The following is a 17,049-nucleotide window of genomic DNA, read 5'->3' as shown; positions in this document are numbered from 1 at the left end:
GTCCGAGAAGCGTTTCGAATCTACTACCTAGTGGCCTTCGTCTAACAACAGTTTTACTCAGCTGTTTCGCCTTGTCCTTCCCTTCTATTCTCTTCATCATTTTTAACCTTCTTAAAAATGGTCCTTGCGTAGTTGTTTACTGCGCATCAACCATCCTTCGATGCCAGCAAAGGTGTTATCATTGACTCAGGTGTCACCCTAGTCAGAAGGTAACACTCGAGTTCTTCTCGTTCTATTTTGTATCGCGAACAGTCACAGAAGACATGCTCCGCATCTTCGTTTGCTTCCAAACATACTGGGCAATTTGGATTATCCTACCTGAGATAACGCACACTGCATCTTCTGATACTGGTCGGTAGGCAGATGCGACCCGCAATTTATTTCTCTTATAAACTGTTGACAACTGCCAGCCGGGCTTCGTCTTCTTCAGCTTTTCGTTTCTTTTCTTGCAGTCGTTTTTGCGCTGCGGTGGCTGCAGAGACATGTCATTGTGACATGGGTGCGATCTACCGGTGCGTATTGTTTATTTTAGCCCTGCCAAACGTCGGGCTGTCGCGTGGATCGCCCCGTCAACAAAATGTCTCGGTGGCGACGAAAGTCTTACTTTGGCTGCTCAGCGTCTCCGTTTCGATGGACCGTGGAGAGTGGCAGTCCTTCTGCGCTTAGCTGAAAATGTTTGTAGGAATCGAGACATGCATGCACGGATAAATAATACGAGCTTATTATGCTTAAGCTCAGGCGGGCTGATTCTGCCCTCTGAGCGTTTATTCAATCAAAAATGACAATGTTGCTTTGAACCGCGCGTCACGCCCCGCGTGTGTTATCCGTGTGTTTGGCGATGAGACGATCGTCGAGATCGGCCGTCACTCTTATACAGCAATTATTCCTGCGACCCTACTCTAGCTAATTATCGAGCTATTTGCCCGTATATTCGCGAGAAAGAGAGAGAGGGAGCGCTAAGTTAGCTAGGCGTTAACTTTCACGGCACAGGTGTTATGCCGTAGATGCGCTGGCGCTGGAGGTAATGCTCCGGCCGTCATGCTGTCCGTCGGTGCCTGGTCGGGTTGATGGCCGACGCCCTCTTCACGCCCTCTACTCGCCCTCGATTGTGCGGTTGTGCTAGTCGCAGTGGCCCCGCTGCTACGCCTGGGTGCTCGGGCTGGCTTCGCCCTGCCACTTCGCCTTGATAGTCGGGCTGGCTTCGCCCTGGTTGGTCTTGATGGCCGTGCAACCTCGCCGCTGGACAGAACGTGTTCGTCGGCTAATAGATTAGCCGATGGCTTCAGCCACGTGCGCTCGCTAGCGCAGCTAGGATCGGAGAGAGCCTCTCTAATTTTTCCACTTCGAACTATATTGTCTGTTACCCCTTCTTTCAGGCTCTTTCGCGTCGCCCATCTCACTCTTTCTTACAGCGATTCTATAGGCGCTGCGGTAGTCAGCGCGCTTTTTCTTATTGCGCCGCTTCCTCCATTCTCGCTCTCTCTATCTCTCTCTCTGCCAACTTCACGTGAGTACATATAGTCCTGCTTTGCTTTACTCATTTTTCTCTGCACTCTTACTGCCGCACGTTACCTTCGGGCCTATTCTTTTGTAGTCTGTTGCATGCGCTATTCTGCAACCTTCATTGTGACATATTATTCACTGGAGGCTGCAATCTACTACTCTGCTTTTTTTCCTGCTACAACATCTGTCGCTGAAACATAACCTGCAAACACGCACGGCTTTTCTCCTCGCTGCACGGCGTCTCTCTTTCCTCCGTCAGCGTCGCTACCATCAAAAACAGTCGATAACTTACCACCAGCTATTATCCTCCAACATACTCTACTTTATCGACTGTCAGTAAGTTATCGACAGTGATATAACCTCGTCCAGAATGAGCGGAATTGGTGGAAAAAGTGCCGAAACACCTGTTATGTGTGCTCAATGCAACAAAGCAGCCAGGGGAAGAATGAAGACATGCGAGTTGTGCAATGACCATTTCCACACCATATGTGTCTCATTTCGGTCCATAATGGTGGGGAATGATGCCACACTCGTCTGTGCTTCCTGTGCAGCAGAATATACAGACGTCGGCACGCCCAAGACCACGCAGACGAGGGCAAGGGCAGCGGCAGCGACAGCGGCAACGGCAAGCACATCCACCAAGGGCACTCCTTTAACAGGTGTGCCCAAGAAGAATAGGTATGCGCCTCCATCTCTTGTCGGCTCCAGAGCGCAGTCGCCGGCGAGGACACAGGCGTCAATCGAGGCGTCCCTCAAGGACATCATTGCGGCACTGGATGATATCAAGCGGGTCCAAAATGAGGCCCTTCAGGCGCAAAACACCGTGTCTGAACGGGTCTCAAAAATCGAGAAGCGACTTGGCCCGCTTGAGAAACACCTGAAAGCCCTTGACGACTTGCCTGCGCTCAACACTCGGCTAAGTAAAGCCGAGTCCTCCATCTCTGAGCTGCAGGCACAAATTCAACAGCCGTCGTCAAGGAGCCCTGTAGAGCAGCAGAACAACAGCATTGCGCCGGCCTCGGAGGAGCTCAATACCATCCGCAGCGAGCTGGCCGATTTAAAGAGGAAGCAGGAGCGTACTTCCAACAACGTGGTGGTGATCACCGGCCTGGGCTACACCCAGGAGACATCACTGCAGCTCCTGGCCTACTCGGTCCTGGCTGCACTGGATCCCACGGTCCTGAAGCGGGATGTGGCGTCCGTCAGGATCATGGGGAGACTGGACACAACGAACATCAGTGCGCCGGGTGACAGCAGACTTCCACCACTTGCTGTCACCCTCTCTTCCAGTGCACTGGCCCGCTCCATCATAGTGGCCAAAGCCAGGAAGCGCAAACTTCACACTAGTGAACTGGATGCTGCGCTACTGGAGGAAGCGAGAGCTCTCTGTCCAGACCATCAGGGACTCATCAATATAAATGAGCTGCTTCCTCCAGATATTCACAAGCTGCGAATCAGGGCAAGGCTGGAGGCAAAGAGGAGGAAAGGATGCCGCTCTTTTGTGAGGGATGGTAGGATCCTCATCCGTTCTGGCGAAGACAATGAACGGGCCACCATCATCACTACAGAGGCTGATCTGGAAGATTTTTTAGCTCGAACACCGCCAATAGCCAACACGGACACCACACATTAAAACACTTACACATCATTCCACCAAAACCACCGTCTAAAACATCAAACACATCCACATCTACATCTAAAGCGTCTATGTCTGGGGGTCTCAGGCTCTGTCATCTCAATGCGAACTCCCTTACGGGTCACATTGAGATGATCAGGTTCTTCTTGTCCACTCGTTCCCCCTTCCACGTAGTGGCTGTGACCGAGACCTGGCTAAGCGACAAGATATCGTCCATCCCTTCACTGGACGATTACACTCTTTACAGACGGGACAGAAACAGGAACGGTGGAGGTGTGGCTCTCTACATCCATCACTCACTGACAGCTTGTATCATCTCGTCATCTGATGGTGAATGGTCGGGCAAACCAGGTAAGCCGGAGTATCTTTTCTGTGAAATCACAGCTAAGGGAATATCGCCCATCTTCGTGGGGGTTGTGTATCGCCCTCCTCATTCTCCCTTTATCCAGGGATCTAACTTTATTGAGCAACTAACAACACACATGTACAACTACTCCACGAAGGTCATCATGGGTGATTTCAATGCTGACCAACTTTCCTCGTCTGAAGACGCCAATTTCATCAAGGCTTTCATCGACGAGAACTCCCTTATTTCTGTGCCATATGGTGCAACTCATCATAGACAAGACTCTGACACCTGGCTTGATCTTTGCTTAATCGATGAGCAGGATCGCCTGCTCTCATACTGGAAGACTGACACACCTTTCATTAATGGACATGACCTTATTACAGCCACACTCGACGTACAGATTCCACGCTACGTACCTAACACCTACACTTACAGAAACTACAAAGGAATCTGTGCTGAGAAGCTAAGGGACTTCCTTAGCGCATGCGACTGGTCATCCTTCACCACACCATCACTTGACGAATGCATTACCATCCTCAACGAAAACATCACAGAAGCCATAAATCATCTCGCCCCATTAAAGACTGTGACACCTGGACGTAAACGTCACCCGTGGTTCACCGCGGCTCTTCGTGACCTTTTAACTGAAAGGAATAGGCTCTACAGGCGTTTTCGCAGAAGTCGTCTACCTTGGGATCTATACTTTTATAGAATCGCAAGGGATGACGCTCATCAACGGGTCGAGGAAGCCAGGCTGAATTACTATTATTCACGCTTGTCTACTCTAACCGACGTTGCAGAGATATGGAGAGAACTTGAAAATCTTGGCATTACCACCTCTAAATCTTCTCCACCTGCTCGGTTCTCTCCAGATGCTCTCAACGAACACTTCAGTTCCATCTCAAATGACCCTCAAGCTCCATCTGTCGAGGAGTATCTACGGACCCTCGAGAGTCTAGACCTCCCTGAACACTTTATCTTCAGAGCCATCACAGAATCGGACGTGTTAGCTGCAGTTTCACATTTCAATACCCAGGCCAGGGGAAGCGATGGCATCCCACAGGTTGTAATCTCTAAAGCACTACCAATACTCACTCCTTTAATCTGTCAAATTTTCAACCTGTCTTTGAGTGAGGCATGCTTTCCCTCTGCCTGGAAATCATCGCTCGTAAGAGCATTAAACAAGATCAACTCTCCTACAGCTGTAACTGACTACCGACCGATTTCCCTACTTTGCTTTCTATCCAAGGCGCTGGAGTGGCTGGTGCACAATCAAATCTCTGAATACCTTGAAACTAGACTCTATCTTGATAGTTTCCAAACTGGTTTTCGCACTGGCCACAGCACGCAGTCCGGCTTGATTAAGCTGACTGATGATGTCAGGCTTGGAATGGACAGGAAGAAGGTCACTTCTTCCTGTCCATTCCAAAAATTTGGAAGTGTCCATTCCAAACGCCGAGAGGATAATGGGCTGGGCAGCACTAAACAGACTTAAGCTGAATGTTAGTAAGACTAAGGCGATCGTCCTGGGCTCACCCTACTATATCAATGCTCTACCTTCTGCTGCTAACACCTATATAAATATAGGGGGGGCCCAGGTCAACTTTGAATCATCTGTGCGCAACCTGGGGCTGGTGCTTGACTCAAAACTTACGTGGAAAGAGCACGTTACACAAACTTGTAAACGTGCTCACTCTTTAATGTATCGGCTATATTTCTTTCGGAAGAGCACTAGCCTCAGGTTGCGCCAACATTTGGTGCAAGCACTCCTATTTCCCCTCATCGACTACTGCTCACTTGTTTACTGCGACCTGACTCAAGAGCTTGACTTAAAACTGCAGAGGCTTGTCAATACGGGAATCCGATACATCTATGGTGTAAAGAGGGACGAGCACATCTCCCCTTACAGGCGTGAGTTGCAATGGCTCACCACCGCCGGACGTAGGAAGTACTTCATGGCCTGTTTTCTTAGAAAAATTTTCAACACCTCAATACCAGCTTATCTACTAGCCTATTTTGACTTCCACGTCGCACTCAGGCCTGTCAGGGGCGAGGTGACTCCACTGGACATCCCGTCCTTCAAGACGGAGACGCTGAGGAATTCATTTTTCATCAGCGCCTCCTACCTCTGGAACAGCCTTCCATCTCAACTTCGCGACACACTATCCATATCACACTTCAAACAAGCAGCTAAAAATTATTTCTTTAATTTGGAAAACACATAAACATCGCACAAACATACATACATTCTCTTTCATCTCATGTCATCTCTCAACATCACACACACCTTATACTATATACCCTTACACAAATTTTATTTATTCCTTTATCATAATACACTATATTTGTTATATGTACAACAAAATGTACAAAAATAAAGAGCAATTAATCTAATCTAATCTAATCTCTCTCTATGAGCTTAACCTTATCTTTATGCTTTGCGTGCGGCTCCTGCTATCTCGATCATCGTCTCATCGCGCGTACTGTGCTGGACACATGCTTCGTAGTGTGTATGCATGTGCATCGTTACAATGCGCCCCCGCTTAAATTTGGAATGTACATGAAGGCGCGAACCATGTCCGTGTGCGTTGCCTCGGGTACCTTTATTTATTATAGTAATGTAGATATATATTAAAGAGAATTATTAAAATATTATTTGCTTTATTTTTGGTTTGTTGTCTAGCTACCTTGTGGCTTTCTAGTACTCTCTCTCTCTCTCTCTCTCTCTCTCTCTCTCGCTCTCTCTCTCTCTCTCTCTCTCTCTCTCGCTCTCTCTCTCTCTCTCTCTCTCTCTCTCTCTCTCTCTCGGTCAACTTCCGGTTTACCCCAACCCCTTAAGAGGGGTAGTTTTTAAGATGAAATGAACGCATATGATAAATATTTTTTAGTCTATTTTATTCTAGTTATAAGTATCTAATGAGCAAAAATCGCATTTGTAAATTTTTGCGAATACTTTCATTTATTTTTTTTTTCAACTTATCTATTGTCAATTATATAAAAATGTGTCTGGATGAATTCGCAATTTTTGTATTTATTTGGAGTTTCTGATAGTACAGCATGTTTCGATGTTGAAGATTGATATTTTGGACTATTATGGCGCTCCTCCACGTTCACTTCCGCAGCAGATCTCTGTCTGCTGACATGAAACGAAGTCGAGCACGTTGCGCACTTTATCTTGCAACACGCAACAAGGACACAGCCTGATTCTTCTACAACAATGGGCACACTCTTGAATTTAAATACGGCCTTCCTGCACGCATGCTAAGGGTAGTTTGAGGACGTCCGCGGACTCGGTCCTCGGTTTTTTTCCTAATCCTTTGCTCTTCGTACCGCACTGTTGTTACTAACGCGCGAAAACAGGATTATAATACTACTTGTTACTATTAAATAAAATATTTTCTCACAAATAATAAATTTTTTGATTATGAATGTAATATTCAAGAATAGTTTTAAATAATACATTTAATAAAAAATGGTCTACAAATAACGATATCTTACCTGCCTGTGGTGAATTTCATGGAGATATAATGTCGATAAGGACATATCAACAGCAGTTAACTCTAGTGGCACAGTATGTTGTATGGTATGCATCTCTTGCTGCCCTGAGCTAAATGCAGATGTTTCTAAAGATTGGTAAGAACCACCAATAACTTGTTGTAAACTATATAATAAGCCTTTTTCGCCGATATGTAATGGGCCTTCAGCTCTGTTAACATTGCGTCGAATTGCAGTATTACCACTTGTTGAACATACATTTTGTCCATTAATAGAGGTATGTAATGACATTCCGGTAGGTTGATGAGTATAATTATAATTCGTATTTGGCATACTAACTTGATTCATTATTGGGCTTCTAAGAATATTTGAAACTATATCATTGTACTGAAACACAATATTTTAATTAAATAATAAAATATTATTCATATAATACATTATTCTATTTCCTAAATAAAGCCCATAATCAAATTATTTTATATGCTATTGTTGAAAAAAAAAGGTTTATAGTATTTGAAGAACTTAATAAGTTTTCATTTTAATAAAACGCTAAAATCTGTTCGATAATTCTCGCATGTTTGGCCTTTTTATCGACAATATTTCAACGACTACTTTTCGTTAACTAGGACGTTTCATCAACTGGAAACTTATCATCGATTATAATTAATTTTGTTTAACATCTCAAATGACATAGTTGACCATAGTTCATTTTAACCCAAGTATAGAAGATGAGAGAGTCAACGGTACATTCCAAACAAAAATAATAGAGTGCAAAATGCATTGTGCGCTTTTGTTTTTGTCAGTTGACTCACTTATCATCTGTTTTTTAATTATCAAGTCAAGCAATTCTGTAGCAAAACCAACTTCAACTCAAGCATAAGGCAGAAATGGGACAGTAGGTTTTTTTTTTAATTCACAAAGCAACGTAGACATCGCCAGACGGATGCTCGCAAAATTAAATCGATTTTTTCCTTATTGATGTAAGGCGCTACATGAACGTACTCGACATAAGAACCAGTAGGGAGACGAATTGCGACTTAGATAATTTTCTAATAGTGGCCAAATTAAGAACGAGATTAGTAACTGGATGAAATAGTAAAAAACCGCTGCCAATTCTTTGGCACGTAGCTTCCTCCAACAAAATTTATAGTTCCAATGGATAAAATATTGTTCAAATATACAGTATATTATTGATTTTTAAAATTTTTTCAATTTTAATTATTTTACTGAAGGAGCACCCGTCACAATATCAAATCATAAAATTTTCATGGAAAAATTAAAACCTCAATATTTTAAATAGGTAAGGTTCTCATAACCTCATAAAATCATTCATTTTTTTCAAAACATTCTGAACTTTAGTTAGCAAGATATAAGGTTTAACAAAAATAGTAATTTTCAGTTATACAGGGTATACAGGGTGAGAGACAAAGAATTTAAATCTTCATACCTTTTAAACTAATCAGTTTCATAAGCTGCAAAGAGAACTTAGTCGAGGTATGCAAAAGATCTAGCTTTTCTCAAAATTTCAACTTAATTAAAGTCTTTTTACTTCCGTAATCGTACGACATCGAAAATCCATTTTTTTCGATTTTTAGCTCAAAAACTAGTCGTCAAAATGGTTTAAAATTTTGACAGAAAATAGATATTATTGTTTTTTATTGTCATACATTTTTTCAAAACAATTGACAGTTTAGTTTTGGAGATATTACATTTTTAAAAATCATCTCTTTTATCATAACTGATAAGAAATGTGGTAAAGCAGAGGATTATTATTGTTAGTAGAATGTGGATTTATTGATTAGAATAATAATGATATATACACGTCGTGTACACCATGTGTACCATGCGACGGCTCGGAACCAAGAGAGAGCCGCAAGAACGCTACGCATTTTCGGAGTCTCTTGCAGCCGCGTGATACTCACATACGTACCGCGGAGAGGGGAGGCTTACATGTGTGCATCCCCTCACATACTCATTAGCGCGCTCACTCATTCTAGCACGCAGACTATACAGTACAAATGTATACTATACTGTATATTAAAATCTTGCGGGAAAAAGTAGGCAATTTTATGCTCTTTTAGATACACTATTGTTGAATATATTGTATAAATCATATCATCAAAAAAATTCAAAAATATTTTTTCAAAAATCGAAAAATGGCTATAATATGGCCATAAAATTGTCAGAGTTATAAAACAACTTACAGAATCATAATGGTATACGTACATACACACACCCACTCACTCACGCACTCACACACAGACAGCCATCCACACGGACATTTTCTAAAAACGCACGATTCGAACTCTAAACACCTCCAAATGTGTTTTTACGAAGTTTTAGCGAAACTGAAAATTTTACTATTACAAAGCTTCCTCTAGGAGGAAGTAATAGCGAACAAAGTACAATGCTTCGATGTTGAAAAATTATGAAATGGGGTAAAGCTAATTAATATTATGTATATATAGTAACCAGTTTTAAGTGCTCGAGATAACAGAGGCACCAAAGAAGGTAGATGACGAATCGAACAGGTTATGGGGGCTATCGATAAACAGTAAAAGTGGTTACGAAGAAAGTGATAATCTAAAGAGCAAACCATGACTTGACGAAGAGTGAAAATTCTGGTTCAAAAGCGCAAAAATGCTAAATTATATAGCATACATAATAAAATTTGATAAGGCTATAAAAAAGTACCATAAAATAAGATAACGAGTGCTTGTGATTTACAGAAACAAGAAGAACGAGGATCTAATGAACGGAATCCGAAAAATAAAAAATTATAGTAACGAAAATAAACCACGCTAAATATATAAGGGAATAAACACTATTAGAAGACGTTTTTGTCGCCAGCGAAAATAAACTGCAAAAGTTATCGAAAATCCTTTTTGATAAGTTATCAAACGTATATAAAAACTATGTCAAAATGGGAGACTAATCTACATTGCAGAAGTCTATATGCAGGAAGCTACTAAGTTATGTCAATATTAATACATGCCAAACTCATACACACTATTCTCGTACACTAATTCACACTATACTTACTATACATACACTATACTTAATTCACACTATACTAAGTTAGCGTTGAAAGAAGCAAATGACAACGAATTATTGTACATGCGTATATTTTGAAAAAAAATCATTTGATTTAGAGTGAAATCCATTAAATGAATCAAGAAGATCTTTAGGAAAAGTAGGTGTAGATTCTAAAATAACTGCTCCATGACTACAGCAGTCTTGAAAAGAGAAGCCTTTATTTGAAACTTTTTCTCCAACAAAATGTTTTGCCTTACAATGTGTACATAAAATATCCATTGAACCTAAATAATCCTGATCTACGGGTAGATTTCTTGATACATCAATAATAGCATTACGTGCAGCTTGTCGTCTTTGCCTTTGGTTTTCAGCTATTCTTTCTCGCCTATTTTGTTGTTGTATTTCTGCTTCTTCAGTACGAATGATTTGTTGCGGAACCATTGTTGTTGTAGTTGTGTGAATATTCGTGGCACCTAAATAATCATGATCTATAAGTGTATGTTGTGGAGGCATTGTTGTTATTGTGTGCATGTTCATTGAACCTAAAGAATTGTGATCTACAGGTAGATTTCTTGCTTCATCAATCAAAGAATTGCGCGTAGCTTGTCGTCTTCGCCTTTGGTTTTCAGCTATTCTTTCTCGCCTATTTTGTTGATATATTTCTTCCTCTTCCTGTGTACGAATAATTCGTCGGCGAGGCATTATTTTTGTTATTGTGTGAAAAGATGTAATAGATCGATATTTATATTTAGGCAAATAAACTTATAAGATTGTTATCTATAATAGTCTACTTGGAAATGTACGTGTAAAATAAATCAAAATTTAATTCTAAGCTGTAATGCTATTGATAGATAGTATAATATAGTATATTAGGTTAACAATAAATTAGTGATGTTATAAAGATATATTCTTGTAGCTTTATTATAAATACTATAAGATTCTGCAATTCATAAATATACTGTACATTAATTTATGTTGTAAGTTTATAAGCTTTTGCAGTTGCAAGTTAATTTTTAGTTTGTAAGTTTTTGTAGTTGTTGGTTTATTTTCAGTTTATAAGTTTATTTACAGTTGGTCATTTTATAGTAGTTAAAAAGTTTATTTGTAGTTGATAAGTTTATATTGAGTTGTATGAGTAAAATGAATGGTTTTCTCAAAATTAAATATTAATCGTTTATTGTCATACACAAAATATACAAACAGTAATTATAACAGTAATAAACAAAAAGGCACTGATTCGATAAATTCACATATTCTCAATAGAAATTATCTCTTAAATGACCTGAAACAAAAGCAAATTAAAATAGTATTAAAAAATAGTAATAAATTTTACAATGAATGTTAATCAAGATGATAATAGAAGATAATGCATATTGTAAAACAGATATAAAAAGAGTCGTGATACATAACCACCATAATATTAACAATTATATTAATATAATATAACATTGAAATAAACGTAAGTATAAAAAAGGATCATACATTTATTTTAAGGTGGTTAGTACTTTGTTTGAAACAAATAATTATATCTCAAGAAGTTTTGAAATTAAGTGAAACAATTTTCACTCTGATACTAAATAAAAGTACAGTTTATGCAAAAAATGAACATACTAGGTTAATTTAGAACGATATTAAAAATAAAATTACTTACCAAATCTTACTCTTAGTTTATTGAAAGCAATTAGTGTAGATACTGCCCACAGAAGTAACAGCGACTACTTTTAGTGCTTTATTTCTAAACAAAAATGAATAAAAAATATTAAAATTCATGTTAGATTCAATAATTTTAGGTGTTTATATTATCATATGCTAGACTATTGTTGTATTTTAAAACTTGTTATAATGTAATAATCAATGATTTCAAATATTTTTATTACTAATGAAAACATAGGAAAAAATTTAAGGTTAGGAAGCATAACATAAGTATGTACTCACAAATTGCAAGCCTTGCAGAGAATATTATAGTCCTTTTGGTTCTGTTGTTAAAGAACGATGGACGACAACGAAACAAAATATCCGTATAATAGAATTCTTTTGTAGAAACTCACATAGAATTTATTTTTAGCATTTACATTCAGTTAAACGTCTTATACATGTACTACAACATGTGCTTCTGTGACAGATGCTGCGACCATTATAGCCATGACTGCACACTATTGATTTTTTCTATGCGCATGCGCTCATAACGGGTATTAATCTAAAGTAATTCTAGTCAATTACATTTAAGAAATAATAATATAATCGTCGAAATAATTAATAATATTCATTAATTTATTTATTTAAAAATAAGATTTTCTTCTATATATTATGACAGGGGTTTCCGGAACAAAACTGATGCTATATGTTTGACGCTGCCCGTCACAACATATTCGCCATGAGAGTATCTTTGGAGGGGATAGATTGAGTGCACGAAAGCGCTGATGGTGAGAGAAAACGGAACCTTGGGTGGAGATTTCAGCTATAAGTTGCGTATTATTTAAATTAAAAAGTGGGTCACCATAGCTGCTGTGTTGAAAATTCTAAAAATAATGAGTATAACAGTAGCTGTAAATTCTATAAATTTTCTGCTGCTGTTTTAAAGTTAGATCAGTGAAAGAAATAGATCGCATCAGTAAGAAAAATAAAATAAGTACGCATAACCCTCTTTTGTATCGTCTGCTGTACAACTCCGTAGCATCAGTTCAAAGCGCTTTGTTTACATTTTGTTGTAGGCATTCTCGATGCATAAAACGCAGACTTTCATTAAGTATATCATCAAGAATTAAAATCCGATAAGAGAAGTAAAAAACCAAAGCCAAGTCTATTTCAATCAAACAATATTCAGTGATACCGATGTCTTTCGCGATATCTTTCTTGATGTCTTACAGCTGTATTGTCTAACCTCCAATACCACAGATCACTCGTAGATTATATTCTTCTCAAAATGTTCACTTACTATATCTTGCAAGAATTTAGTAGGTGGAAGTATATTACTAGTGTGGATTATAAGTTTTCATGAAAATTGTTGTTTTACAGTTAGCTTTTGTAGATTTATTTCGAAATACATATACGCCAATACATTATTTCCCACCTTTATTTACATGTCTGTGCCGGTAGATGTCGCGACGTGCGTGAACACTCACAGCGAATAATGCTCATATAAAACTAATTTTATACGTAAATAAATGAAACTGTAGGATTTATGAATGATTTGTTTGTCCATTATTGTTACACAAATTTAAACATTTTACATATTATAAAATATTTTGAACAGCAAACTTTTATTTTTAAAATGAAACATAAATTACATCATTAAAAAACATTTGATTGCAAAGCATGAATGTGAATAGTAGAAAGCAGCTATAGTAAGTAATTGTAGTCTTTTTAAAAAGTTAATTATAGTTTTATTAAACTTTCCGTTTGTTAAAATTTTTATAGATTGAAAAAATGTATGTATACTTTTGTTATATTTCTATTGTATTTTATATTGTAAAATGATATATATTATCAGAAATATGTTGTAAAATCATATTTATACTCGAACTTTGTAATTAGAAATAACGAACTCAATATTTTTCGTATGCTTTTTTACATCCTATTCATGCTTTTACAATTACAATCGGATCTCCATTTCTTCGCTTAGTATTACACAAAATAATAGTAATATTTTATTATAGTAGTTGTAGTGTAATGACCTTTCTAGTTTTATAAAAATTTGTGGTCATACTCGATTTTGTATAAAGGCGTAATTTTCTATAATGTGTACGTGTACAATCACAGACAGACATTTTTAGTCATGTTTCTAGTCCTTTTTTGCTAAAGTACATATACTTTGGTTACTCTGCTTTATTTGTTTAAAAGCTACTTATTTCATAAATTTTATTTTTACTAATATTCAATAGGCCAACTGAAAGTGTATAAGAAATGTAAATAGTTTCATAATAAAAATAGAATTAAGGATAAATATTATTGGGAAAATTTAAAAGTAGACATTCAGAAAAGGATACAAAGATGCGAGGAATGTCAAAGAAATAAGCTGAAAAGAATAAAAACTAAGCAACCTATGATTATCACTGATACGCCATTAAAAACATTCGATAAAATTTCTATAGACATAATAAATATATTTTATCTATACAAGATCAATTAACAAAATTTATAGTAATCGTATCTTTGCCTGATCTAACGGCGGAATCAGTAGCAGATGCTCTAATAAAGAAATTTATATGCATTTTCATCACCTAAACTTGTACTCACGGATAGAGGAGCGAATTTTATAAGCAAACTAATAAAACAAATAGCTCGAAGATTTAAATTTAAGAAAGTAGAAACCACGGTATTTTCACCTCAGTCTAACGGCTCGTTAGAAAGAGCACATCATCCACTATGCGAATATCTAAAGAACTTTTCTTCAAAGAAAATAGAGTGAGACGAATTACTTGAATTCGCTCAATTAAATTATAATACTAGTGTCCACATTAGTCATAAATTTACACCGCATGAACTAGTTTTTGGATATCCAGCTAGACTTTCATACAGTGTTGCAATTAATTAATTACTTTTTTAATCTAATTAAATGGATGATTAATTACACCGGCACACAAAATAAAAAAAGTTGTCTGCGCGAGAAATCAGACCTATCTATCTTTATGTTTATCGGGTCGCTGAATTCGAATATAAGGTCAGTTAGGCACCATCACGTCAGGGTCAAGGTCAGTTGGAGGTCAAATTAAGAAGAAAAGGTTTAAAAAAATTAAAATGCCATATATTTATGTTTTTTTGGTCGCTGAATCCAAATCGATGGTAACACGCTGGGAAAGAGATAAACAGAAAGAAACTTGAAATTTATAAAACCAATGATATGGTCTTCTCCAACGTGTCAAAATGACTGCTATTTTTGTATGACTAATACCAAAGGTTTTAACACGGCTACTAAATCTAAAATTGTATACGCAGACGTTTCTTCATTAGTGAAACCTGTGAGAATAGAAGTCAGGGATAAAACTGTTAGTATCGAACCCATGGATGTGGACCGCTCAGGCGAAGTAGAAGAAATGCAAGTTGATGAGTCCTGTGACGAAGAAGGTTCTGAGGTTGAAGAAGAATCTGACGAAGAATCCTCAAACGAAGAATACCTGCCAGCTAGTACAAGAAAAGCTCCAGAAACCTTTAACCAAGAAGAGTTAAGTGATCTTATTCGAAATTTAGGATTACCTAAAGATGGAGGAGAATATCTAGCGTCAGTTCTTAAAACGAAAAATCTGATAGCAAAAGGAACAACGGCCTCTTTTTATCGAGATAGAGAAAAAGAATTTAGGAATTTTTTTACGAACGATGAAGAGAATTCGTTGGTATATTGTATAGATGTTAAAGGTTTAGTCGATGCAATAAAACCGAATACGTATAAAGACGAGGAATGGAGACTTTTTATTGATTCGTCAAAACGAAGTCTGAAAGCTGTTCTGCTTCATAACGGAAACAGGTTTGCATCCATTCCCATAGCTCACTCGACTAAGCTGAAAGAGACTTATGAAAATTTAGAAATTGTATTGGAAAAAATAAAGTACTTGGAAAATCAATGGAAAATTTGTGGTGATCTTAAAATTGCAACCATGATCTTAGGACAACAATCAGGTTTTACTAAAAATCCCTGCTTCTTGTGTTTATGGGATAGTAGAGACAGGGTAAATCACTACGTTAAGAAAGTATGGCCAACTAGAACACATTTTGAACCAGGATCGAGGAACATTATACGTACGCCATTGATTGACCCATCAAACTATCTGCTACCACCACTTCATATCAAACTTGGCCTCATGAAGCAGTTCGTCAAAGCTCTGGATAAAGATGGCGATTGTTTCCAGTATTTGGGAGAAAAGTTTCCCGCAATAAGTGAAGCTAAATTAAAAGAAGGTATTTTTGATGGTCCTCAAATTCGTACTCTATTTGAAGACGAAACATTTATCACAAAAATAAACGACACAGAAAAAGCTGCATGGCAAAGTTTTAAAACTGTTCGTGAGAACTTTTTAGGAAATAAAAAGAGTGAGAACTATCAGGAACTAGTTGAACAAATGTTGGAGAATTTCAAAAATTTGGGTTGCTTGATGAGTTATAAAATGCATTTCTTACATTCCCATCTTGATTACTTCCCTCTTAATCTAGGAGATTTCAGTGAAGAACAGGGAGAACGATTTCATCAAGATATAAGTGTAATGGAGAATCGATACCAAAGAAGATGGAATGTCAACATGATGGCAGATTTTTGCTGGACACTGAAGAGAGACATTAAAACAAATAACAAAAAGAGAAAAAGAAACCCATTGCATAGGTCATTTGAAGTAAAAAGAGTTCGTTACAAGAGAAAAAAAGGAGTAAAGAAAGACATCGAGAGTTACTAAGCTAGTGGAAAAAAAGCAAAATAAGAAAAAAATATAAACGAAAGCAACTTTTCTCTGTACACAAGGAAGATATTATGTGATTAAATAAGATTATTTACAATTTTTCGGTATTTTTTTTCCATTTTTGGAAAGTTTTGATATGACATTTTAATCGGTTTAAACTGTTTCTTCTCAGTTTGACCTTGAACTGACCTTGAACCTCACGTGATCGGGTAAAACTGACCCCGGATTCGGATTCAGCGACCGAAAAAACATAAATGTATGGCATTTTTATTTCTTTTAACCATTTCTTCTCAGTTTGACCTTGAACTGACCTTGACCCTGACGTGATGGGGCCAAACTGATTCCGGATTTGGATTCAGCGACCAAAAAACATAAATATATGGCATTTTAATTTTTTTAAACCTTTTCTTCTTAATTTGACCTCCAACTGACCTTGACCCTGACGTGATGGTGCCTAACTGACCTTATGAATTCAGCGACCCGATAAACATAAAGATAGATAGGTCTGATTTCTCGCGCAGACAACTTTTTTTATTTTGTGTGCCGGTGTTATTAAATAATATAATTTTTAATTCTACGCTGGATGATTGATATTTAAATGATTTAATTATTAAACGCGAGCCCCAATAATTGATAATTAAAACTAT

At 37.7% G+C, this 17,049-nt stretch overlaps 1 protein-coding gene and 1 long non-coding RNA gene across 12 annotated transcripts in view; both read right to left on the bottom strand.

Annotated features, from left to right (window-relative positions):
• Positions 1-17,049, bottom strand: part of Atg9 (autophagy-related protein 9) — a 230,902-nt gene that overhangs the window by 94,520 nt on the left and 119,333 nt on the right. For 9 of the 10 annotated variants that reach the window (XR_004228413.2, XM_031933767.2, XM_031933758.2 and 6 more), the window contains 1 exon segment: positions 6,987-7,370. Coding sequence is in view for 9 of the 10 variants with exons in the window: in XM_031933767.2 (XP_031789627.1) it covers positions 6,987-7,370 (384 nt within the window). In the remaining variant the exon portion in view is untranslated. 10 annotated transcript variants of the gene reach the window in all.
• Positions 10,211-13,207, bottom strand: LOC116738625. 2 transcript variants are annotated; one of them, XR_004345140.1, is made up of 4 exons: positions 11,955-13,207; positions 11,671-11,754; positions 10,562-11,301; positions 10,211-10,492 (listed from the first exon to the last, which is right to left on the bottom strand). It is a non-coding gene; the product is annotated as an uncharacterized LOC116738625 (long non-coding RNA). The 2 variants fall into 2 exon arrangements; XR_004345139.1 differs by having other exon boundaries at positions 10,219-11,301; positions 11,955-12,528.

The sequence above is a fragment of the Nasonia vitripennis genome (assembly GCF_009193385.2).
Source record: "Nasonia vitripennis strain AsymCx chromosome 1 unlocalized genomic scaffold, Nvit_psr_1.1 chr1_random0005, whole genome shotgun sequence".
Taxonomy (NCBI): Eukaryota; Metazoa; Arthropoda; class Insecta; order Hymenoptera; family Pteromalidae; genus Nasonia; species Nasonia vitripennis.
Note: the sequence above shows the minus strand (reverse complement) of the source record. Positions and strands in the feature narration are given on the sequence as shown.